The sequence below is a fragment of the Nesoenas mayeri genome (genome assembly GCF_963082525.1).
Source record: "Nesoenas mayeri genome assembly, chromosome: 6".
NCBI lineage: Eukaryota > Metazoa > Chordata > Aves > Columbiformes > Columbidae > Nesoenas > Nesoenas mayeri.
Window position 1 is genome coordinate 43,148,198 of NC_137545.1, and position 26,499 is coordinate 43,174,696.

Consider the following 26,499-nt stretch of genomic DNA (forward strand, 5'->3'; position numbering starts at 1 on the left):
AGCGTTTGAAAACACCGTCTTGTGAACGTAAAACTTGTGTTTTATCCTGCAAACGGAGAGGCCGGTAATGAGATTTTTATCTAAGTGCTTCTGGGAGTGCCCCAGTGATAATCTCATAATTAATTCCACCTGGAAGAGGGCTGCAACCAGCCGCTCGCCTCTGTTAATTGGCGCTGGGTCGTCTGTCATGGGTGCAGGTGGAGACGGATGGGGATGCGCTCCTGTGATCCGCTTATGATCCAGTTCTGCGGCACACGGACCTTCTGTTCATCAACCAGGGACTCCTTGTGTTTGCTAAATTGTTGTGGGATTTATTATTATAACCTAATGCAGCCACCAGGTTATGTGGGGAGGAGGCTAAACAAAAAAAAAGGCAGCAATCTCTTAAGATTTTCTGGCACACAAATCTGATGTCTGTGTATTACCTGTATTTTTGTTGCAGTGTAAAAGGTTGGTGGATGCACAGAGCCATGATGCGTTTATAAGAGAGCAGGCGAATTAATGAGTGTCTTGAAGCTTTGGCTGTTCTGGAGTCCGTCCTTGTGTCCCTCTCTCTATCCTGTCCCCAACCAAAGAGCATAAGAAGACTGAGATGCCAGTGCAAAGCGTGGGTACCAAATCAGGGTGTCCTGCACCCCAGGACCCAGGAGAAGTGTTTGCTGGGAGGAGAGGGTGAAACAGTCCTGGTAACTGTGTTTACATCAGCCATATGTTAGCGCTGAGCTGTCTATAGGTACCTGACGCGGGAAGGTTGGTGCTGAAGTGATTTCCCAAAGTGACATCAGATTCTTCTTGTTCTGGGAAGGTGCTTTCTGGAGGACACAGTCGTCCTTCTTCAGATGTCAAAGTGTAGGTCTGCAATGCTGACTTCTTGTAGTGCTCATGCGTTCACGGCTATGAGAGCTGCTCTGGTTGTCGACAGATGTGGCTTTACTAGTTCTAGCTTAATAGGAATTATAATAGGAAGGAGAGACAAAAAAGGGGAAAGAGACAAAAGTCTTTCTGTGTGGCCAGCTTGGGACACTCGAGTAAACTCAGGAGGCCATCAGATATATGCAAATGGGATTAATTTAGTTTTATTTTACCTGAAGGAAAGGGTGTACGTCTGTGTGTGTAGTTGCAGTTGTGTAGGAGCGTCATTCACATCAGTGGTTTGATGTTCCCGTGGTTTGAGCTGCTTGGAAATGTTCTTGGTGTTCGTGAGGAGCAAAATATTAACCTACTGATTAAACAAATAGTATCCAAATTAATTTAAATTTAGTTTTCAACCTTTGTGTTTTACTTTTGAAATTGCTGTTCTGAAACGTTTGGAAACAAATCTGCACGGCTCCCTTGTGCTGCAGGAAGAGTTCACGGAGTCACAGAACATTTCTGTGGGAAGGGACCCTCAGGATCATGGAGTCCAACCACAGCCCACCCCAGCACTGCCCCGTGTCCCTGGGAACCTCATCTCTGTGCTTTTTAAACACCTGATTCAAGCCTCTTTGTGCTTGATTTCACTGTGTCTGTGTGAAAGGCCCCTGGATATCACAGCTTTAATCAGGATTCATTTCCTCGCACTGAAAATGTTTGTTCTTAAAGGGATTATTTTCAGGGAACACAAGTCATTACTCTTTGTTGTGTTAGTTACTTGCGGAGCTGATGGGTTTAAATTTGACATTTTTTAATCTTTAGACCCTATGCCACGGGCTACCATAATGATGCTGCTAACACATCCATTAATTTAGCTAATGCTGCGCCAAATTTACAGTTCTCTCGTCTGCCGCAGCCATACATAACTGCTGAAACACACACAAGATGTCACGCCCCCACAAAACCTCCCCAGAAGAATAAACATATTGATGTATCCTCTAAATGCAGTCTGTCTGTTTTCCTGCAGACTTCGCTCTGTGCTGCAAATACATTTCACGGAGTTTTGGAAGCACATGTTTAAAACGTAATTAAAATGAGTTTGTGTGGAAATTTGCTCCTCTTTCTTTGCCCGCACACGTGCACACTGGCGCGGATTCCTGCGCTGTGAAACCCTCTTTGCTTGTGGGTTCCTTTGTCTGAGATCCGATCATCTTTGACAACTGGGTTTCTGGTTTTGCGTTTTTAAATTTGTTGGTTTTGACAGCACATTTCCTATCCCTCTTCTGCCTTTCTAGATTAATTTTTGCCACTATATTCTTTCAAATCTTCTTTGGTTATTCTTTATATACATGTTTATAGATGAAGTTCTTAGGGACATAGTTTAGAGGTGGACTTGGCAGTGTTGCATTAATGGCTGGACTTGATGATCTTAAACGTGTTTCCAAACTGAAACAGTTCTATGATTCTGTGATATATACTCACTTTTTTTTAAACTCGGTTAATATTCTGTGGAATTTTTGGTATTTAGCTCTATCATCTTAATGTCTCTCATCAGAGGTGTATGATTTTTAATTTTACCTCTGTTTGGTTATATGTTGTGGAATTTGTACGTGCCACTTCTTGGCCGTTGTTAATGCAGCAAAGTGTCCATCCCAGGGACTGAGTGGCAAATGGGCACCGCTGCCAATCTGATCCATCCCTCGGCAGCCGCTTCATTCTTAAGATCTAAATATCACTGTCTGATCCTCTAATAAGTCTAAGATTTTATTTTTAGTTTTTTCTGCCAGTAGACAAACTTGTATCTTCGTGCACATTGGAATAAATAGTAAATAGTATTTTGGAAGCCCAGACTCTGCAGGCGGTGCGGGACGGTCCTTTCCCCACTCAGATGTGTGAGGGTTATGTCAACAGCACGTTGTAGTTCATTCATTTGATGTTACTAATAGAAATTTTATACTGAATGAGGAATGTATGAGGACTGTGATTTGCATGCGGTAAATGGGCCGAATGGTGAGATTGAAAGACTGTTTTGTTTTGGTTTTTAAGACTGATTCTTTTCCATTCTAGCAGTTATAACATTGTACAGCAGACGTTCCATGTGTATTTCTCATGTTCTGTACAGACCAGTCTCTTGGCTGGTGTATGCAGGGGGAATTTGTGGATTCAATCAGTCACTGATGGTGTGTTACTGTAATGAAAAGGATAATCTTGTCCTTTCTCCATCCTTAGTTAGCTTTTGCTAATAGGATTAATGGTGCATGCCTGTGGCCAGAAAGCTGATGTTTCAAATTTGATGCAAATAGCATAACCTGACGCATTTAATGCCTGCAAGTTAGAAAAGCATCTGTGACACCACAGTCATCATTTAAGATGTCACCACTGTTGTCATTTAAGGCCAAATCAGATGTCATCTGATATCAGCTTGGCCCGTAGTTCCCGGTTATTGAGTCGTGAATGGGAACTGATGGTGATGTTTGTGACTATGGAGGTTTTTCGGGAGGTGTCCTGATGGTCCCCAGGGGCTCCAACAGCCACCTCTGCCATTCTGAGTCCATTTCAAATTCTGTAGGTCTTTGTATTACAGTCTTTAATTTTTTTTTCTGGTTTTCTGAATAATAAGCCATGGTAAAATTGTTACACATGCCTATGAATCTATTTTCATTTCTCCTGGCCTTTAATTAGAGATGAGATAATTTCTTTCCAGGTTCTTTTCAGTATCCGGCTCTTTAGTGTTTTTCTTGCCAGTAAATCCTGGTGTGTGATCCCATTACTTCTTGCTAGGAAGTGACTAATTGGATTAATAGATGATTTTGCCCAAAGCGTGACCTGGCTGTGGAGGAGACATGATGCAGGAGACTGCAGGTGGTTTATTATTTATTATTTTCTAGTTATTTTCTCAGTTATATGGTGCAAGTTTAGCAATGACGAACTTAAGTCTAAACTTCAAAAGGTGTCACTTGCTAGACCAGTGTGATTTACCATCTGTGGGAACTGGCAATGTGCCCTTTTTCTGCCCATAAATCATGAGTTGCAGTGATTTGTGACACGGTGGTACAGGACTTATTACAGCCTGCACAAGTTAGTGAGTCTAAACTAGTCATAAAAATAAGATTTATCACCAAGTAGACACCATGCTTTAGGTCAACAGACCTAAGCAGGGAAGTGTTTTTCTTGATAATGTATAAATTTTCATAAATTTTCAGTAGCTTTTCTTATAAGGGAAACTGAACTATGATCCTTTTGGGTGCAGCAAAATTTCCTTTTTGCGTTTCGTTTTCATGGCACTTAACAAAGCGTAATATTTGTTAAAAGGCATATCCATTTTTACAATCATGTCAAGTTTAGCCGGCCTCTTTGCAGTAATGAAGCACTTCATTAAAACTGTTTTTCCTGCAGAAAACCCTAAGAGGAGGGTAGCAATAAGCAGTGTGAAAACACAGCGGTTTGAGCTGCAGGATGCGGAGATGGAGACCTGAGCGCCAGGCTGCCCGGGGCTGCTGCTGCTGGGGGCACACGGCTCTGCAAAGTTTGGTTATAAAACATGGTGAGGCCACACCTGGACTATTGTGTTCAGTTCTGGGCCCCTCAGCTCAGGAAAGAGATTGAAGTGCTGGAGGGTCCAGAGAAGAGCAACAAGACTGGGGAAGGGACTTGAACACAAGCCCTATGGGGAGAGGCTGAGGGAGCTGGGCTTGTTTAGTCTGGAGAAGAGGAGGCTTAGAGGTGAGCTCAGCACTCTCTAGAACTACCTGAAGGGCAGTTCTAGCCAGGTAGGGATTGGGCTCTTCTCCCAGGCATCAGCAATAGGACAAGGGGCCATGGGCTTCAACTCTGCCAGGGGAAACTGAGGCTGGAGATTAGAAAGCAATTCTATGCAGAGAGAGTGGTCAGGCATTGGAATGGCTGCCCAGGGAGGTGCTGGACTCACTGGCCCTGGAGGTTTTTAAACTGAGATCGGACATGGCACTTAGTGCCATGATCTAGTCAATGGACTGGAGTTGGACCAAGGGTTGGACTGGATGATCTCTGAGGTCTTTTCCAACCCAGCCCATTTTGTGATTCTGTGATTTGGAGCAGGAACTCCCCATGCTGCTGTTTGTCCCATGTTGACTCTTTGCCAAGGGAGGACTCGTCTCTCCTGATGTTCTTCGAGCACAGCAGGACCTTGTGCTCCCTGGATTCGCATCTGTAGGTGGATTTGCCCCTTGCTAGCGAATTATATGAATTTTTCCTTCTTTTTTGTTCCTTCTAAAGCAAATATCTTAAGGCTCATTCACAAGGCAGTGGCTCTTCAGAAATAAGCTCTTTTCCTTTTTTTTTTTTTTTTTTTTTAACACTGAAATATCATTTTCTGGGCTGGACCAAAGGACGTAGCCTCTGTGCAAGGCTGCCAAAGTACATAATTACCCCCTAAGCCTCCTATCAAACACCGATTAGGGTAACGCAGTGTTACCTGCTGGCTCACCGTGTGTCGATTCAAGTGGTGGTTGTCCTGAAAGTAATTAATCCCGGTGTTCATAACTAAATGGACTTGCATGGGTTGAATTGCTTTTCCTCAGGCTCACCTTATGTGGGGATGCTCAGCAGGTTCCTGCTGAGTTTGAGACGGCAAAAGGCACCGTAGGTTGGCGGTGGGGAGGAGGATGCTGCTCTGTTCTCAGCATCCCCCCCGTTTCCCAGGGGACTTATTTGCAAAGCATTTCGCAAAACTAGTAAGAAAATGCAAGAGGTGTGTTTTTTTTCTCTCAAAAATTTGTTTAAAGTGTAGCATGGTACACTAAAAATGTCAAACTGTTCAGCCCTGCAGGAAAAAACCACAGATGATAACAAAGAATCTTTTACTAAGGATTTACTGAAGATACGTGCAAGTCAATTCAGGCGGCTATCAAACATGCCTTTGCTCATGAATGTGAGGAGAGCACACCTGGTAATGAAAGTGGATGTAATACTGAGATGGAAAGCAATTATATGTCAGTAGTAGTTTAACTCTATGAGGCAACTCTGAAGTACTGGAACGACAGCCAAGGTGTGTCAGGGAAGGTTTAAGACGTACAAGTAAATGGAATGCCTCTTCCCTTCATTCCATGCAGTTACTGTCTGATTAGTTTTGTCTTGCAGAACGCTGGCTTGGCTGCCACTGTTCATCTTACGTTTGTTACTCAAATATTTTGGGCTTAATTTGTAACAGTGAATTCTTCAAAATAAAGAGCTACTACCTGGAGGTGCTGTATTCTTTCTTTAGAGAGAGCTTTTCATTGTCATGTTCATAAAGATACTGTTTATTGACTGGTATTTGGAAGGGCATGGACTAGAATGGAGCATTGTTTTTATCCTCTTAAAAACACTTTGTTCGGTCCAGCATCTGTGGTTTCTTAACTTTATATGACAGCTGATTTACTAAAAAGAGCAATTATGTTCCTGAAGGGCATTGAACTAGTATGGTGTTTAATTAGACTTTGAATTTGTTATCGAGATCCAGCAGTAGCTGTTACCACAGTGCAGTAAACAAGGCTGGTAGCTGCGGAGACCTTTGATTTTAGATCTCATCACTTAACTGTGTGTAGGTTCTTTATGAATTCATGAAGAACGTTCATGAGGGTTGATGTTTTGCTATTTTTTTATGAGAAGATGCCTTCTTTTGGATACTATGTCTTGGAAATGGCAGCCAGTAAGTAGACTTCAGTAAGTAGACTTCACATCCATCCTAAATGGAATAACATCTTTTTAAAAATGTCATGTTGAGTTTATAGACCCCTCATCCCCTGTGGGTTTTCTGCCCTGGGCCGTCAGTAGCAGAATCAGGGTTGGCTGATGTGTCTCTAGACAACAATGCTAAAAAAGTGTGTTTATGGCAGAAGTTACACAGAGTTCTGATGCTTTTAGTGTTGGAAAGCAACATCTGTTTGGTTTTTTTCCAGACTCATGGAACTCTTAGGTTGAGAAATGCTGTGAAGTGAATGATCTATTTAATGATGTTTATGACAACTTTATAGGATTTATTGCTACTGCATAATTAAAACTAGAATTCTTTATGTTCCGGATTGAGATAAGTGCGTGTAGTTCTGAGCAGCAGAGATACATCATGTCAATGGTAAAGGACTGTGAATTGATCCTTTGGTTTATTGGATTCTGTTTGGTGTTTATGCCAAAAAATTATTTGTGATAAAATATCAGGATGGTATTGAGATTCTTACAATAAATAAAAATGTAGAGAAATATAAGCATAGCTGTATAGTAATGATTAGGTCTTCTAAAATCTCCCATTACTTTTGCTTTTTACACAGAATTATATAGGATCCAGGTTCAAAACAAAACAACCCCAAACAAACCAAATCAACCCAAACCAAACAAACCCAAAGCAAAGAAAGCAAATCCCAACAAAACAGTGCAAAACCAACCAACCGAAACCCCCACGTTTCTGTATAGCGGGCTGGTAAAGGTTATTTTGACTGAGATGGCGATGCAGACAGAAATACAAAATACCAGTGGGGGTGGATTTGATGAGATGCACCAGGTGACTCTTGGGGTTTTTTCCCGCAGCTCCGTGATATCCATGGCAAGGAGATCACAGCTGTCTGAGGGCAAGGGGAGGATTTGGTGGGTTTTGCTGGATTTTGGGTCAGTGCTGCTGCGTCCCCATGGCTGGAGGCAGCGGGAGGCAGCGCTGTCAGCTCCGGCTGCGCGGCTGTAAATAGGATTATTGCCTTCAGCCGCCTTGTTTGAAGGAAAAATGAAAGGAGATAAAATAAGCAATGGAGTTAATGAGCTGAAATGCTATACAAGTAATTTAATCACAGAATCCCAGGATGTCAGGGGTTGGAAGGGACCTGGAAAGCTCATCCAGCGCAATCCCCCCATGGAGCAGGAACACCCAGATGAGGTTACACAGGAAGGTGTCCAGGCGGGTTGGAATGTCTGCACAGAAGGAGACTCCACAACCCCCTGGGCAGCCTGGGCCAGGCTCTGACACCCTCACCCCCAACAAGTTTCTTCTCAAATTTAAGTGGAACCTCCTGTGTTCCAGTTTGCACCCATTGCCCCTTGTCCTGTCCCTGGTTGTCACCAGAAGATCCTGGCTGCATCCTCCTGACACTGCCCCTTTCCATATTGATCCCCATCAATGAGTCCCCCCTCAGTCTCCTCGTCTCCAAGCTCCAGAGCTGGGAATTTTTCCTTTCCGATAGGTTTTGTTCCTGGCAGCTGCAGAAGCCAGACCCTTAGAAAAGGAGTTTTCTGCTTTGTTGTTGATGTTGTTCAGCTCCGTGCGCTGGTTCCTCCCCGCACAGGTGGGGCGTAACCCCTGGGCAGGGCTCTAGCACGTCCTACGGAGGCAGATTTGGGATTTTTGGAGGGTGCTGGTGGTTCTGAAGATCTCCAGTTGGATCGTTGTTCTTGGGGGTAAAACAAGATTCACCTTGTTATCTGTCATGGGTAAGTAGAAAGCGGTATTTCCACCTTCCTCTGTTCGAAATTTCAACCAATTAATAATACATGAACAAGACAGGAACAACTTATTGCCTGGACAGTTTCTGGAACAACAAAATGCTTTTTGGTGCTGTGGGTGTTTTCCATTAAGTTTGTACACGGTGCCGCAGAGCAGGTTTTTGGGGTGTTCCCGGGCAGGGGGGACAGTCCCCTCTGCTCTCTGCAAAACAGCATCGTTATCTTTGCCGTGTTATTTGTGACTCAAAACCAAAGCGTAGGTGTTGCAACCAAAATATAAGGAAGGAAGATGAACATCTGAGGTGAAAAAACAATCAAAAAAAGGCACAGATGATGAGCCCTTGCATCTTCTGAGTGTTGCCGTGCTTATTTGTGCAACAGCCCCTGTGCAGTGCTTGACTGAATCGTTAAATAAATTGAATGCTTTCAAATCTATTGGGCTTTGCTTCCTCCCCCTTTCTTTATCTTGAATTTTGTGCTTGCTATTCTCCACTCCACCAAAGACCTCGGCACTTCTAATAAGCCCTTGCGAGGGGGTTGTTTTTGTTTCCAAAGGAGCCCTATCTGCGCTGACAGATGATGAAAAATGTCTGCAGGCAGAATGCTGGAAAAATAGCATTTTCATTCTTTGTGGGCATGCTTCATGTCAGTTCCATTATCCCCGCGTGCACCAAGATGGTCATTGAAGAGATGAGCTGTTAATTCTGGTGCTTGGAGGCAAAGCTATTTTTGATAGGCGTATTTTTTTTATATTTATTTTATTTTTTTTAAAACACACACTTCAAAAATATTTGAAATCCGCTTCAGTAAGTTAACAAGCAAACCTGCTGAATCACTGCTCCTTCTTAGTTACAGCTATTAAATAGAGTTAACCGAGGCACCGTGAGGTGCATACAGATGCATGTGGAATGTCTACGTGTATGTGGATCCTTCCCAAATCACAACAAGGTGGGGAACTCTGCAGATTACTTTGCTTTTGAGATCTTGGAAGATAATCACAAAATAAGGCTTTTGCTGTAAATTAAAGCAGCTTTACTAGAAGTACATGAATTTGGTTGGTCGGTTGGTTGATTATTGTTTTTTCTTTGGTACTTGATTCAACCCAAGTTCGATTTCATGGAGTGAAACCCGTGGTTCAGGAAAGGCAGACAGGGCTGATTTCAGGTAGTTTGGCCTCTCTGTGGGGACAGACTAAATCAAGTAATTCTACCGCTTGGAAAAGCAAGGAGCAAAGGAGGATAAACGGAGGATTTGTAAAGGCATAAACAGGCAGAGAAGGTTGATTAGGGCTTCACTCTGTCTCCCAGGGTAAAAGCCAATGAAAATGTGAGGTAGCAACTCCAGAGCAAATAAAAGGACGCAATGCTCAGGTAACTCATGCAGTTCATTGGCAAAAAGATGAATGGATTTAACAAGGGAGCGTGCAAGCAGATGGCCAGCTGTCAAAAACACCTGTCTGCGTGCAGGGTGAAGGGAACATCTCTGCAAGAATGGTTTTAAAACCCATCTCATCCTTTATGCCATGATCTATTGGTTGCTCTGAGACATCGTACCGAGCCAGACAGACCCTTGTCCTGTTCTAGGAAAGGATTTATCAGCTTGTGATTTAATGTAAACCTTTCCCGGATGGACACAAAACAAGGGAAGGGGTTTGGGTTTTGGTTTGCTGAATTATAAGAGGAAAAACTGGAAGAGACCTGAAGACACCTCATTTAATCAGTTCTGCTGTTGGTATTGTTTGTTGGTATTGCTGTGTTTTGCATAGTTCTGTTGTAAAGCTGAGATTTCTCAGGTCCCCCCGTGTACTTGTCCACCTGGGCTCAGCCCTTGAATATTCTCAAAGAGCATCAGTTCTGCAGTTTTTATGAGTTTAGCTCTTGAAGATTCTTCTATTTCCTCAGGTCTATCAAGGTACGAGTATAATTCAATAACTCATTTCGTTGCTTGGATTTCATTGAGGTTTCCTTGACAGGCTGTAAAAACTCAAAGCAAATATTAAAAAAACCCACAACACTCCAAAACCAGTAACCCAATTAACTCCAATTATTTGATTCCCGTGTTGTGGGGGAAGCTCAGGTCACATTCTGAGATCCACTTCCATCCCTGTTCTGCTCTCATTTTCCTTCATTTTAAATTTGAAGCTCAAGTTCGTTAATCAATGTGATTTACAGGGGAGAGGAGGAATTGAGGTCTCTGTTTCGTTAAAGTTTTCACAGGGTGAATTCTTAATAATAGAAGATTGAGCTAATACAGTCATTTTGGACAGAAGAAATGTGTGTGTTTGTCATAGGCACCTGGCAACTGCAATGGGATTAATGTGATAGCAGCTATATGCAGCCATCCTTCTCTTTGTTTTCTTTACTATTTAAGATGTGTATAAATATATGTATGGGTATAAATGTAATTACATACATATGTGAAAGTATTTTCCTCCTGCCCTTTTCCTGAACCACTGGCTGCATCTCCAGCATGTCCTCGTGTTGGGATGGATGCTCTCCTTTCAGATCCACAAGACGTGTTGCCCGAAACTCATCCCTACCGAAAGCAGAAGGGCTTTCTGATGCTAGTACTCACATTATTTTCTGAAATATTTCACTTTCTTCAACTTACCCTTGTGGTGGAGTATTCCCTTAAGTATTTCAGATATCTGGAAATTAATGGTTTTGACTTAGCGTCATCTCGTGTAACCAGTATACAGGAAAGATAGTTAATGAGCTTTGATGACTGCTGAGGATTAAGACATTATTTCTAAATGCACTAAAATATATGTAGGTCAGAGAAACCTTATGAAATGTTTGTGTTTACAGAGCTGGCAAAAAACTGTTAATGATGGGCTGAGACTCGTTTCACTCTGCGAAGGGTAATATGGTCAAGGTAAGTTAGAAATATTATGAATCCAAATATGGTATTCTAATTAAGTGCTCGTAAAAGTGAATTGATCTGGTATGCATAAATGATTTCCCCAGTTACTTCAGCTTATAAATCCTCACTGGTTTTCCATATGTCCCATTCTGACCCCCGTGTTGGAGGCTGTTCCCAGGAGCCTGTAGTGTGGCTGAGGATGCCGCCCAGCTCCCCAAATCCCTTTTTTCTTGATTTTTCCTCATTTTTTTCTGTACGTATGGTCAAAACCGCCACCCATCCTGGTGCTGAGGGTCAAGATGAAGTACAACGTGAGGCCAAATTACCAGCACCTGTCCCTAGAGCTCAGGAAGGTCTTGTACAGCAAATAAAAACTCCATCAAATGCCCAAGGAGTGGGGTGAAAACCAACACAAGCCCATGGAGACCCATCAGATCACAGCATGAGGCAGAAATAGCAAAGGATGGTGAAGCGAGACCCTGGAGTGTTGTCCAAGGGCAAACCTGGTGAGGGAGGTGGGGTTTTCAGCGCAGAGGAAAAGCAGATAACAGAGGAGTCCAAAGTTTTCTGTTTCCTCTTTGTTCTTGGTATTCAGTGAAACTCTCGCCTTACTGGCAGCAGAAGCACTGCCAAAGTATTTATGGATCAGACGTGCTAATGAGTTTATTGATTGTCGTGGTTGAGACAGACAAACGACACAGACCAAGTTCTTTCAGGATGAAAGTAGTAGATGCCATTTATTGCCACAAGTGCATTTTTATACAGTTTTACCAATTCATGTGTCTCTTCACTATTGGTTACAAGTTACAGCAGTAACATGTCATTGGCTATTTTTGCTATCATCAATGTTACTCTTCTACTCCCTTCTCTCTCATGGGTGCATCCTTAACATCTCTGGATACTCCTATCTTTCTCATGGGTAGGCTTTCATATCTTCAAGGCTAATTTCTGTTCCCATGCCCTCCGTCAGGGAATCCACGGACCCACTGTAGTCCCCCACAATCGATAATTCTTTACTTTTTATATAGAAAAAATTAAATGTGTCAGCTTCTTCCACACTGGCTTCAAGGATCGTGGCTGCCCCCAGTCCTGCCAGGTCCCCATTGCAATTGCAGGTTATTCAAAATAGGAGCCTGGGGGTGAGCTCAAGTCTTTTACCTGTGGGGACCTGTCGATTTCTGTGGGGTGAACCACCCTTTTCCTTCGGGGGGAAAAAAATGAAGGCAACAGGGCCTCGAAGATCTTGTGCTTTCCAAGTTGGAGGATTTTCGGGATGATTTTCGGAATGATTTGCAGGTCCTGGGCAGCCCCTGCGTGCAGAGCACGTTTGCCATCGCGCTGCAGTGGGATGCAGTTGGTATTCACTGCGGAGTCATTCAAAGTCAATTATCTTCGCTGTGCTATTGAAAAGAGGTATAAAAGCTGTGTAGAAACGGTGGTTTTGATGGCAAATTCTAAGTGATATTTTTGAAGATGTGTTCTGTAAGGAAATTGCTTGCGATGCTCATTTTAGCTCATAAACCCCAGTGCAGGTGAAGAAATTCGTAATCAGCAGCGTGTGTTCGCTGATTGTTGCCTCTTTTACCATTCATACGTTCTGAATACCTAATAAACAGATTTATGTCTTTAATTCTCTAGATGAAGGGATTCTGCATTATGTTTATGTCCTCTGATTGAGGAGTGCATGTGTGCGTTTTACATAAAGATTTTGGGATGGAAACTTGAATACAAATTTGGTGTTTCGTAAAATATTCTGAGCAGCCTGATTTGAAGTGTGCTGTGTGAATGAGGTGTGCTGTTCTGCCTAGAGAAAGGGGAAAGCAGAGCATGGAAATCCGGTGAAACCACAATATCAGTGTTTGGAAAAACAATAACATTGTTTTGTTTGCTTCAGATAAAAAATAGATCATTCAGAAGGAATATTTATAGCGGCTTTGTGCTTCTAGAAAGACAATTTTGGTGACGTACCTCGAGTTAGCGATGTTCTGACACCATCTGTAGATTCTCAAGACTATGCAGTGCTACCGAAAATTCAGTTTTCTTAGAAAAATTTGGACATATTGAGTATTTGCAAAAGCTCTTGATTTGCTAACTAGTCATGCCATCTCTGGTATTATGATGTTTACTTGGTTCTCATTCTAATATTTGACATACGGCTTGGAAAATGGAAGGTGATATTTCTCCTGACTTGAATATGGTTGGATTCTTGTGTGCTTTGCATCTGCTGGGTTTGAGATGGTTGAGATGGTTTGTCACAGAGTCTCGGGGCTCAAAACTTGTTTATTCAAAAATGGGAGAGAAAATGCAAGAAGAAACGGTCCTGGGTATGGATTCAAGGTACATCTCTGAAAATGTTTGTATATATGTGGTTGTTCATTCATAAACCCTGTGCATCTTCTCTGAAGATTTAATAAGCTGAGGTGGCTGCATTTTAACCGTAGCAGAATTAAATCTGTTTCTCTATCACTGAGATGTGTGAGCTGTGATTGAAATTCAATCTGGTAATACTTTGCCTTGAACAAAACTGCGAGAGTGGAAAGGCTGTTTAGGAAATTTCTGATTAGTTTTATATTAAACTTCAGGACGGGAAAAATCTCTTTGAAGTTGTATCTTGATGGACCTTGGTAAATAATAGAAAAACACAGAATCTTGTAATGAAAATCATTTTTGCAGATGAAGGAATATATAACTCATGCTTCCAAGCTAAATAAACAGAAGTTTTCAGACCAAGTTTAATCCGAGTCCCTGCGATGGAAACTGCAAATGAGCTGGGGTTTCTACAATAATGAATTTACAGTGAGTTTGTTGGTTTAGTACAAGGAGAAACAGCAACTGTTGTAGTAATGACCATGCAAATAATGGGTTGCTCAGTTATTTTCATTTTTTTCCCCCTAAACAATTTGTTTTAATGAGCAGTTTCTGATTTCTGCAGGAGAAAATTGCCGCTGAGATATTTTTAGCCAATCCCGAGGTATTTCAGCAGCAAACAAAACTATTTTGGTGTGCTGCATTTGTTTTGGGTGCCTCACTGTGCTCCCCAGTACAGACCCTTAAATGCAGCTTTGGAGGCAGAAAACCAAAGAATTCCCCTTCCGAAAGGTGATGAGACTGAAGGATGCCACCACTCCTTTTCCTCCCTTTTTCATCCCTTTCTTTCAGGAATTCCTTTCCATTTGTTGTGTTTCCTGGGGAGAACGTTGTTGGCCAAGCTCCTTTCTGTGATTTACCCGTTTTTCCATGGTTTCAGCAGAACAACCCGACTCTTATTTTTCCAGCTCCCCGTTGCTACTGAGATAAATTTGCCCTCTTTGCCTCTTCCAGCAAAAAAGAGGCAGAATTTATTTCCACCAACACCATTTGCAAATTGCCGTCTCTGAGGAGCCTCGTCGTTTCTCCAGAAAGTGATGATAGAGCGGAGCTTAATTACCGGCCATTAAGCCCAAATATTTTATGTTTGCATTATGCATTACATAAATACACCTTATGAAATGTTCTGAGAGGAATTTAGTAGCATATATAGCATGTAATTGTGTGTGTACATGTGCAGTGCAGGTTTCTGAGCGGTTCTGGGGGTGAAGCGTCGCTGGGGAGGTGCAGGATTGTGCTAAAAGCACAACACAGCTCTTCTTCTCCTACTTTATTTCTTTCCACGGGCACTTGTCAATGGTTTTGACTGTGAGGTGTATTTCTAAGAGGAAATTCAGCCCGTTAGGGAACATATATGGCAGTGTAGTTGTTAATTCTTTTCCCAAAGCCAGGTGAGAATCTTGGGATCATGGAACATCAGGTTGGAAGGGACCTCAAGGATCATCTGGTCCGACCTTTCTTGGCACAAGCCTGGTCTAGATAAGCTGGCCCAGCACCCTGCCCACTGAATCTTAGTGTCCAGCATTGGGGATTCCACCACTTCCCTGGGGACGCTATTCCAATGGCTGATTGTTCTCAACAGGAAAAATGTCACAGAATGGCTGGGGTTGGAAGGGACCTCTGGAGATCATCTGGTCCCTTGTGTCCCGTCAGAATCTCCCCACCAGTAACTTGTACCCATTGCTCTGTGTCTTCTCCATGGGACTCCTTGTAGAAAGGATGCTGCCCACCCCAACACGCATCCCTGGGGATCCCGTTGGGCACAGAGGGCGTTGGAGTCACTGTGTTTTAAGATTTAAGCATCTACCCAAGAGCAATTTCATCTTTGCAAGTAATCACAGCAAAAACTCATCATTTCTTCCTGTTGCAGCACGTAAAGGTGCTGCTTCTCATCCAAGGGAAGGATGAAAAATATACCGGATAATACCGTAAAATGTTCCTCGCTCAACCAAAGCGTAAACTAGTATTGCCAAAATCAAATTTCTGTGCCCAGAGTCTGTAACGTTTATTTTTAAAAAGCCTTTTATGTAAATTTCTGTGAGGTTGTTGTAGGAAACCCTGGTGTCTGGTTTGCTTGGAAAAATCATACATTATTTTCTGAAAAAGTCACTTAGGCTCCTTCCCGTGCATGTTGTACAAGAGTTTATTCTGCCAGCATCTTATTTTTTTCATTGCAAAAATAAATTATTGAATTATTCTTCAGCTAATAAAGAAGCCTTCCTAAGTGACAGTCTTTCAAGATATGTAGCATCAAGTGTCTGAAAATAATTTTGATACAAAAGATGAAAAATTAATGTGATTGCATCAAAATAAAACTAAGACTGCTACATCCCTTTATTAAGACAAAATGCTAATGTTGGACTACGGCACAGAATTTCACAGATTTCACGTAGTGTTTTCTAAAAAGGCAGCCCCGTCTTGTTCATTTTTGTGTGCTTGTGCGAGGTGATACTATGATTTTCCTTAAAATTCCAAATTGACTGTACAGATGTTTATCAAACCTACTCTAATAACATGTAAAAGATCCTCTGCCAAGGTTGGGATACTGTTATTTTTCAGGATGGGGTTTTTTTGTTTGTCACTGAAAACTGATGGAGTTATTTACTTCCAGGGATGGGGTGATGCTATCTCATGCCTGGTACTTAAAACTAAATTAAAATAATAGTTGATTAGAATTAGTTTAATATACTTATTCTTCAAATATTTTCAGTAGCTATAAATGTGTCTTCTGAACCTTTTCTGTTTGTGGAATCTCACGGAGAACCTGGTGCTGTGCTCTGAAACCCTGGTGTCAGTCTCTTGAAAACAGTGATCTACTGTCATGATTGCAACCAAAAGCTGCAAGCGGCCAAATCTGGGGTTTTTAATCATCTTAGAAAGTAACTAAAAATAAATTCAGCTGCACGTAGAGATCAACCTTACAGCGGAGCACAGGGAAAATCGTGCATTGTTGTTTTTCTAACATTCCTTGTTGAACACCAAGAGCGGTGGAACCCGGTTGGTGAAGAACAAAACTGCTGCCCACGTGGTAAAAGTTGCTTTTTGCACTCTTGTCTTCCAGCCGTTATTTCTCGGAACCAGGAGGGACCTGGCGAGATGGGGAAGGCCGTTCTCATCCCCAGGGACGAGCAGGACAAGATGAAAGAGCTTTTCAAAATCAACCAGTTCAACCTCATGGCCAGCGACCTGATCGCCCTCAACCGCAGTTTGCCCGACGTGAGGCTGGAGGGGTGAGTCTGGTTCATTAGCTGCCGTCATTAGCAGTCGCCAAAGGAATCTATTTGAAAACACCAGGATTTACCAGCTCTAGGTTCGATTTCTCATGCAAGCTTTCTTAGGAGAAGAGTTACTGCATTACAAGCGTTATTATCCTGGGTGATATATCTTGTGAACAGATGAAAATTGCCAGCTTAGAGCAAATATTTTACGTTGCGGCACGTAACAAAATGCCCTCTGGTGTGTCTTATCACCTGCAATCAGTTCAATATTTTTTTTCTTCAGGGAAAGCTTCACTTTTAAGGTTTTAAAATGATAAAATTATCGATGTCTACTTTACAAATTTTCATAATTTTGCTGTCGGCATTTAGAAATTGATATTTTAATGCTGGTAAAGACAAAATGCTACCAATACTAAAAACTACCTGCAGGACATAGTTTCCTTTTAGTTTTACCCATAGGCATTCCTGGAATAAGCAAAATTTTATAGAACATCTTTCAAAATGTTTTGCAATGGTACCAAAACCGAATGGCGTTTTATGGGGGCTGTATTTTGTTTTTAAGTCTAGTAACGTATTATCGTTATTTCTGAGTAAAGCCTGAAGTCTGTGTGTTGACTTTGAGACTGAGGAGCAGCTTGGGGGGTGTTTCACCAAATCCATTGCATTATTTTTTTAATGGAATTTCCAGATTAGTTTTCCAAGTTGCAACAGTGGCCTTGTGTTTACACATATATTTGACATCAAAGTACAAACGTGCATGTTTGTCTCCATTGAAATAGCGATTCTGATTGCTATCTAAAGTATCTGTAACAAATCACGGTACTTAAAAAATCAGGTCTGTTGTAGATGTTTTCAGCCATTGGAGGATTTTGTCCTGTCTCCCCACAGCAGTGTTAAAGCTGACAGAATAGGGCTATTTTATTTGAAACTTTTGCATAAAAGGACATTCTCCTAAGAATCTCCGGCTGAAATTGCCTGCGTGGGGGAGTATCCAAACTTACCTACTTCGGCAAATACATTTTTAGAGGTGGGGGATTTATTTTCCAATTATTTCTTTTTTTATAGAAACCTACTATTGATTGATTTACCTTTTTCCAGTTCAGTTTTTCCCCTGTTCTACCTCAGCTACGTGAATGGTCTGATTTATAGGTACTACAGCATATAACATCTAAAAATGGAGAGAAATATAAGCATAACTCTATACAAGTGGTTTGGTCTTCTAACATCTCCCATTACTTCTGCTTTTTAACCTGAATTATCACTTAGCTAAAATCTTGCTTATTATGCTTTGTTTGAAATGAAATTCCTCAGGTTCTCATGAAGTTTAGAACAAAATAAATGCTTTGTCCCCTGGGCTGTGTGTGTAAATGCGCTACATGCTCATCGCTCGCCGGTGTGGCCTTTGCAGCCCATGAAGGGACAAACCCCGGCAATTGCACACGCCAGAACCAGAGCCACTTGCAAAGCCTCCTGCTCTGTTTTGCTTTGGCCTTGTCCTGGGAGCAAACCTTGGCTAAAAAGTGCATATTTTGGAAAGACAGGTGAAATGTTCAACTCATTGAATAGTTCTGCTCAGTCTAAGGGTGATTAGCTATTCAATACCGAGAGGAATCTGTCTAAATGCATTTTCCTGATGAAAAGTTCAATATTCTTTGTTGAAAGCACAGGCTATTAATGAAAAAATAAAAAAATCTCGTTTTCCTCTTCAGACAGACGCTTTCTGTACATATCCCGTCTTTAGGGAGTATTAAATTGTTCTATTAAATTGTTCTGAAAGCCAATTTATAATGCTTTGCTGTTAAGGAAGAATATGATTTTATGGTTAATATATTTAGTCTGTGACAGAAAGACATATTTTTATTGACGTAGGGGACGGAGGCATCCGATTCGCATTGGGTGTCTTAACTCATTGTGCCTTTTGTATTATAATGCAAGCGTTTCTTTGGGAGGCCAGGAAGGTTTCTGTGGCAAAATTAGATGAATAGAAGGAAAGAAAAATAAGAAATGTTCTTGCTGGACATGCTGTGTAGTGGGAAATTCATAATAACCTGTGTAGGTGTGGATAGTGCTGTGCACGAGGAATTACCAGCTGGTGATAAGGTCAGTGTTGTCACGGTGTAAATGTGTTAAGTGCGCTAAACGCAGCAGAAAACTTGAAGACGGAACTTTGCTGGGAGGTTTTGGGGTGGGATTGGGGAATTTGGAGCCAGGATCATCCCTTGGAGCTCAGCATCTCCCCATGGACACAGCGAGTTTCAGTGTGGGGCTGGTTTAAGGCTGAGATATTGGTAAAGTCACCACATGCATCTGGTTTTTCTCAGTGATGTCCCCTCCTGCTCTCGGTGCTGTCAAGTAGAAGCTTAAAGCAGAAAATGATGTGTCTGACTTCCCACACCCTGTCCTCAATGAAAAGATAAGCTCAGCTTACATGTTGGTCCTGCGTTTAGGAGGTTTTATGGTTTTCAACTGTGCTTTAACCCTAAACGCAAAGTGTCATCTGGTGACGTTTCCCCCAGCCTTTATAGCTCTACGAGAATTATTCAGTTTTGTGCATGATAATATTATGTCTATGTAGCAAAAGAATGTCTACAAATAGGCGTAAGAATTCTGGCAAGAAACAGCCCAAGAAAAAGAAGAGTCTTGTTGCAATTTCTCATTCTAGGAATTCATTCTTCAGCCGTGCTACAGCACAATTGCTGGCAAAGTCATTGGGAAGAGGGCAGGGAAAGGCAAGTAGTACAGTGATGTGGGAGCTTTTTCATTGTTGTGAGGTGTGTGTATATATATTTTTATATATATAAAATATATACATAAGATAATAATTTATATATAAATATATTATTATTTTAAAATTATATGTAATTTTATTTTTATATATATATGTGTATATAATCCATTCCTATTCTGTTCCTGTTCTGACCTTCTTCATTCTTTTCCCCCCTTAGTTCCTCACTGCCCATGTTTATTCACGCAGATAGTATTATCATGTCCTCCTGACGTGCGTGTGGAGGTTTCTCCTGCTTTGCCAAGGCCGCTGTCCTCTGCTTTGCTGTGCTTCAAGGGGTCAGCGTGCAGTGCACGGGGCCGGAGGAAGGCTCAGAGATGCTGCTCGGTCCTTGTCGCTCCCTCGGTTTGGTTCTCGCATCCCACAGCGGCAGATATTCATAGTACCGGAGCCCTCGTCTTCGGGATCGTCGCTGCTTTTGTGCCTCCAAATGGTCAAAGTCGTGCTGTGGCGAATGGAGGGGGTGGGTGCGAATGGCATCGGAGGCTGAATAAGAAAAACAAAATTAAACGGGGAGAAAAAATCCAAGAGAATCCTTGTTTTTTGACATTAGCGCATGAAAGAGCCCCTGAAACTTTTTATGACCTTCTGCTTTTGATTAGATGTTTGGTGGCTGTCAGCTAATTCTGTAACCACAGTACTTGTGTTTGTAAGTTGAGAGAGGTGTTTTTTTTTTTTCCCCAAAGGAAGAATGTTAGATTTCTAAAAAAATGTTGATTTTATGAGTTTCAGCAAAGCAGGGAAGGCTGAGTTGGTTGCTGGCTAATGATAAACTCCCTTTACGGTTTTGGGAAATACGGCGTCTGTCTCTTGTCTCATCCTCCTCGCACACAGGGATGTTTGTGGATAGACCTGGGGTGATGTCCTGAGCTCAACAGAGTTTGCTCTGACACCTTTAGGAACAAGGTCTCCAAAATCACCTCCAGTGTGCCATCGAGTCCCATCGTGTTCTGCTCTGTGTCGATATTGTAGTTCCAGCTGACGAATGCGACTGTCACGCAAACACTTTAACTCGCTCCCCATCGCATCTCGTGTCGTCTACCCGAGAATGTCCCTTGGTTGCCTGAGTTCTGTTGGTAATGCCCCACTGGAAGATTTTAATCAGTGTCAGGTCTAATTTGAAGTAGCTATTGATTAAACCTTAAACCCGATTTAATTCAACATAGAAATGTTTAATTCTATTTGTAAGCATTTTCTCTGACAAGGGAAGAAATCCATTTTCGATCTTTTCTGGATGAGCAAGGTTGCAAGTGCTGTTCCACAAATTGCTAAACCATTATAATTGGATTTTCTTATCACTGAAATTTAGGCTGAAGTTAGCTGGTGCCTTGTGTGTGTGTGTATGTGCTTAGGAGGATGTGTTTCTGATCAGAAACAAACTCGCCATTACTCTTTCTTGAATTGTAACGTATCTTAAATTCGGTTCCATGGTTTTGTGTTGGCTTCTTCAAAGCAAAACCCTTGACAAGTGGTCCCAGGGTGGGGGAAAAGGCTCTGAAGCAGCAGAGTAGAAGTGGCAATCAGTGCCTGTGGAAATTTCCTTTGTGCAACATCCTTTAAGTGCCTTGAACTCCGTGTTACAGGGCAGAAGGCTTGATGAGATTTGGTGTTTGTTTTTACAAGACCACTATTTGTTTTTCATGCAATTTAGCCATGTTAAAGGAGAGTAGATTGTTTTGTTTCATGTTGTTCATGTCTAATCCATTTGTTTTGCAACAGCAAGTGTTGTATTAGTTCTTTTTCCAGCTCTAAGTCGTGGCAGATCAAGTACATAAGAGCTCCTTTGTTGCCAGGTTTGTCTGCTTGCAACTTCATATAATGAAAGGCTAACTATTTTTCAGATTTTTCTGTGTATATAGTCGCGCATAGCGAAACTATAAACCACCCATGAACAAGCAAGCTCAGGGAGAAATCACTAATTAGTTTTGTTTAGAAATTACTTTGAAATGACAGTTTAGAAATTACTCTACCTTGTTTGGGGAAATCGCCCAGGGTGACTTTTGGTAGGGAGAGAAAGTACATACAGGTAATCTGGGTAAGATCAAAGCCAATTCCCAATGTATAAATTAGCTAAAGACTGTTAAGATTAAAAAAAGTAATTCTCCAGCAATGAGAAAAATATGTTTGTGAGTCAACAGATGGCTTCTCAACTGGGTTTGTGAGTCTTTCATCTGTACTTTCCCACAACAAAAGGAACAATTAAAATTTGTTGCTATTTCCCCTTTGCTGCTGTTTCTCCCATAACGTTTGGGCTTTGATTCCGCTCTGGTGTTCAGCTCTGCTGTAGCTGTGCCGCGCTGGGTTAGAGAGATATATCTTATATATATGTGTGTGTGTACATATATATATGTATATGTATATCACATAACTCTCCCTGCAAGGGGGGCTAATGAAAGGAGAGGAGATGCGTTTGGTCACATTTACAGATAAATGTAAGTTGGCTTTTGCAAAATGTGTCCTTGCTGTGCAGCATCTTGGTATATTTGCGCAAATTCCACTTAAAATATATTTTCTAACCATTGAGTAGCTGGTGTTTCTAAAGGTGACCATAGTGTACCACATTAACTTACCAGGTTTTTATTTATTACTCGTATTGTGGCTGTGCCCATTGCAAGCCTGAGATTCCAGAAATGCTTATAGCTCTTTTATTACTGACTTTGTCTTCTTAAATTATTTCTAATTGTTGAACTCTTGATTCCCCCATCCTGCCAAAGCAACAGCAGCTTCCACGAGGTTCTTACACGTAGGATTGCTCCTACAATTAAACATCTCCTGCTGTCAGAGTGTTGATAGAGGGTGATGGATGCAAGGAGGGCTCTGGCAGTTAGTGATTTGTGGTTTTAATGCATAAGTGAGAATATTATCTATATATACATGTGTGCCAGGTGAAGCCTGCTGTAGGTGATGGGACAGTCGTGGGTGCGAAGGGAAGATGTTTGATCCAAACGCCATCAGCAGAGCACCCGTGTGTGAGAAGAGAAGCAAATGCGAGGGCTCAGCAGAGGTTTATTTGTACAGCTCATTTAAATGGAAGCAACTTACCCTGGTTAATCTGAAAATGGATTAAGCTTCTCTGCATCTGGAGGTGCACATCTACATCTGAGATGCTGTTAGGGAGAAGGGGTTGGGTCTGGAGGTTGTGTCGGTGTTTTTGGCTGTTGACCTAGTTAGTTCTCTGTATTTAGTCTTGGAATTTATTTGTAGGCATGGATAGATGTGTATCTTTGAAGATGTCCTTTGTTCCAAACCTTTGGAAGTTTGCCTTCCAGAAAGGTAAACGTACTTGTTTGACACAGTTTGGTGTGGACTGTGGTCTGCTTTGGAGTACAGCACTGAATATGAGGAGGTGTGATTGTAAAATAGAAGCAGTCAGCTCCTCGTCAAGTGGTAGAATAACTGAAAGCAAATTCCAGTTCCTGGCAGCACAGCGACCTTGGCAGAGGGACCCCCGGAATGGCTCAATTAGGTGTAAGGAGTGATCTTATCAATAGAGGACTTTATATAAAGAAGAGATATTTATTTCCTCTATTGTTGGTTTCAAATTACTTGAAATATTTATAAAGTAATAACCAGTTTGTATAAAAGAAAGGGTATTTAGTTCCTGTGACAAACACCTCAGTGTTATTTGCAGTATTGTTCTCTTCCCCCCCCCCACCCCGAGTAATGGATTTGCAGTTTCTCTTGCCCCCAGCCCTGGTGGGACTTTTCCTCCTTCCCATTGCATCTTCTGCTGAGGGTGGTTAATTGAAGGATTTAATTTGCATGGCTTACTTATCTTTTAAAAATACACGGCTATTTCACATTTTTAAAGTTTGGGGAGGTTACCCATGTTGCAAGGATCAGAACGTTCCTAGTCTTCCCATAAATATCCTAAATAACATAACAATAAGTTAAACCTTTAGGTGTTTAGTCCTGCTGTGGTGTGTGCTTTGGGAAAATACGCAGTGTTTGAACACAAAGGGTGGACGTTTGTGTTTCCAGCAGCTGGTCCAGGGACGGTTCCCCATGTGAAATTGCCTCCCAGTAGCGGAGCCGTCCCCTCTGCCCGGTCCTCGTGGCTCTCACGGGCCCTGCGGCTGCTGCTGTTGGACCAGCCAGGTGTTGCGAGGAGCAGGTTCAGCTTTGTGATGTGCCCGGAAGGGAAATGTGGGAATGAATCTCTAGGTTCACTTGAGGAAGTGAGAAGAGGCTGCAAAATTGCATTCAGCAGCAAGAAACAAACTAATCACGGTTTCCTTACCAGAACAAGAGTCCTTAATGATTAAATCATGTTGCTACCTTTTTTTCTTATTTTTTAAAGAGGACTGAGACAAGCAGGTGCCGTTGCAGCCTGTTCGTTGATGCTTCTGCACCCGGATCACCACTATGCATTCATTTCTGCAGGCAGCTGAGCACTAGACAGTCAAAGCAATAAAGAACCTTGGTTTGGATTTTGTTAGCAGGTATGTAGAGAGCTTCAGCATCACAGTAGGTCTCTTACGAACTCCAAGCAGCAGTAAAGACCAGTGTAAAGTGACTGCCTGAGGCAGTAGAAGCTCTGGCCACCACCCAGCGTCTGCCCTGCTGGAGCTGGTCATGGTAGATGCAGCACTGGGCACCTGCTGGTTTTGGGGTATCTGTCCCACCCTGCCGACAGCACGGTCTTGTTTTGGGGAGCTGCTTGTGGCATGGAGAGGAAATTCACTTTGTCGCAAAGGAGGAGTCTGAAATAGTTGTGAGAATGCCAGGAAATAAGCCTGCGTGGATAACGATGCTCCTGTTTCGCGTCCTCCCTATGGAAGCTCTGCACCTTGTGCACCTTGTGCATGCCTTCAGAGAAATCAGCTGCTCTCCACCTTATCCCCTGAACGCCATTGAAAATTCATGCATTATTGTTGCAAGTAAGAACACAACAAGAGAAAGTGATTTCCCAGTAATTTATGTGGTGGTGTGCGCAGACCGGAAAAAGCACTTTGAATTCAAGAGGCTGTGTTTGTTGACTTCCAGAAGTCGTGCTGACTTGGTTGTGGTGCGGCACCGATCCCCCTGGGTTGGCAGATGGAAGGTGGAGGTGCAGGGATGTGCAGAACTTCACTCCCTAGCTGGGGCGTCTGGAGCCGTGTGAAAGCAGAAGCATGTGAAAATGATTGCTTTGGTTCTTGCATCCTTTGTTACATATAAGGTGTTTCGGGGATTCAGAATTCATACTTGTTAAAATACTTTCAAAATTGCTTAACTAGGTTGAGTTTAGCTCGGTGCATTTCAAAGGAGATTCAGCAATGATATAATGAAAAATGACACTGGAAACAGAACAAAATTCATGATCAAAAACCATCCAGGAAAGCCTGATCTGAACCGTAATTACCATTACAGATCTTTGATTTTTGTTGGAAAAAGTGGAGAAAGTACAAAGGGGCCTTTAGTATCGTCCTCTGAAAAAGAAATAGTGTCCTCTATGTTGTTTGCTTTTTATAATACAGTGCCGGCTTACCGTGTTCCTCATCAAACATAAAAAGAACTTCTGAGTGTTTAGTAAGTGACTGCTGAAGTAACTTCTGAAATATTAAAATGGAGTTTGGGGTTGAAAATCCCCAAAGAGGATTAGATATTGAAGGCTGTACACGGAGCTTTATGAACAGCGGTAGCTGAAGGTGTGAGTGAAGGGTCTGTGCTCCCACAAACCGCAAACCTATTTATAGTGTGTAATGGAACACCAAAGAACAATTTTCATAAGGTATTTTCACATCCATCATCTGCTGGATGTAAAAATTGGTTAGCTTGGGAGGATTTTGATACAGGGAAATTCAGTAAGACAATGTGGATGCAGTTCCAACACAGCTCTGCTTTAGGTGAAATGAATTCTTGTTCAATTAATTTCTGTTTGCCTTTCATTTGCATAGATTTCAGTTTAAAATATGAACTGGTGCAATTTACATTATTAAGGCAGCATTTAAAGCTGTGTGCTCTGAGGTGCTAGTGCTGTTCTGGCAGGAAACTCAGACACTCAGCTGCCTTGTCTTCTGCTCATAATGCTCCACCATAGAGTTCATCTTCACCATTTCCCTGGGTAACTTACAGATCTTATTTAAACTAGATGGGAAGAGCCTATTTCAAGCTATTTTTGTAGTAGGAGAGTTGTTGCTTACTCTGGAAACAAACGATTTCTCGCTGTGGAAGCTAACTTGGACTGCAGCATGGGCTTTTTAGGAAGCAGAACCGAACCCGAACAGTGGCGACCTGCACGTGAGAATTGCATTGAGAACTTGGAAAGGGGAGTTTGTGATGTGGAATTGGCCTCTAAACGCAGTTTTCTGTAAAAGCCCGGCCTGGCTTCCGAGGGCTCTGTGGGTGTTTGAGCAGCTCTGATGGCTGGACGGACCCCAGCCTGCATTTGGCTTCCCAGGAGGTGCTCGGGGTTCCAAAACCACTTTAGCAAGGTGAGACAGAGATTTTTTTTGCCGTTCTTTGCAGAGGGAAACCAAAAGTGGCCTCCCACTACCACTGAACATCAAATATGCTGATTTTTTTGCCTGGATATGTTTTAAATTTAGTTCACCTTTTCCTTTTGTTTCTAAATGCTGTTGAAGATCAGAGGCAGATGGAAACATGTTGAGTACTTCTGTGGGTATCACCGCTGTCCCACTGGAATAACGCGATACACAAGTGCGCTCTGGAAAGCACACAGCAAAGCACAACATTCGTTATGTGCTATTAGCATAGGATAAGCATCCTGATGTGCCTTGGCATATAATCGATACGCACTGATGCGATTTGGCATCTTGTGAGGTATCTGAGCATGATGGCGGCGTGTTCTGGGTCTGGAGGGAGATAAAGAAAGACGAGTGGCTGCAGCTTCGCTAAGGAGCGATGTCTTCATCTCTGCAAGGGCGAGGGACACCTGGGCATCCAGACTTGCTCTTGGGGGTAATGAGAACTGGCCGATTTCAGGCTTTCTGCATTTCATCAGAACATTAGGATGAGAGGAAATGGCCT

General features: G+C 42.2%; 1 protein-coding gene across 3 annotated transcripts in view; it reads left to right on the plus strand.

Moving 5' to 3' along the window:
- Positions 1-26,499, plus strand: part of GALNT13 (polypeptide N-acetylgalactosaminyltransferase 13) — a gene marked incomplete at both ends in the record, with an annotated part of 98,140 nt that overhangs the window by 15,883 nt on the left and 55,758 nt on the right. For all 3 annotated transcript variants that reach the window (XM_080346946.1, XM_080346944.1, XM_080346945.1), the window contains one exon: positions 16,586-16,754. In XM_080346946.1, the coding sequence (XP_080203072.1) occupies positions 16,586-16,754 (169 nt within the window). The remainder of the gene's footprint in view (positions 1-16,585; positions 16,755-26,499) is intronic.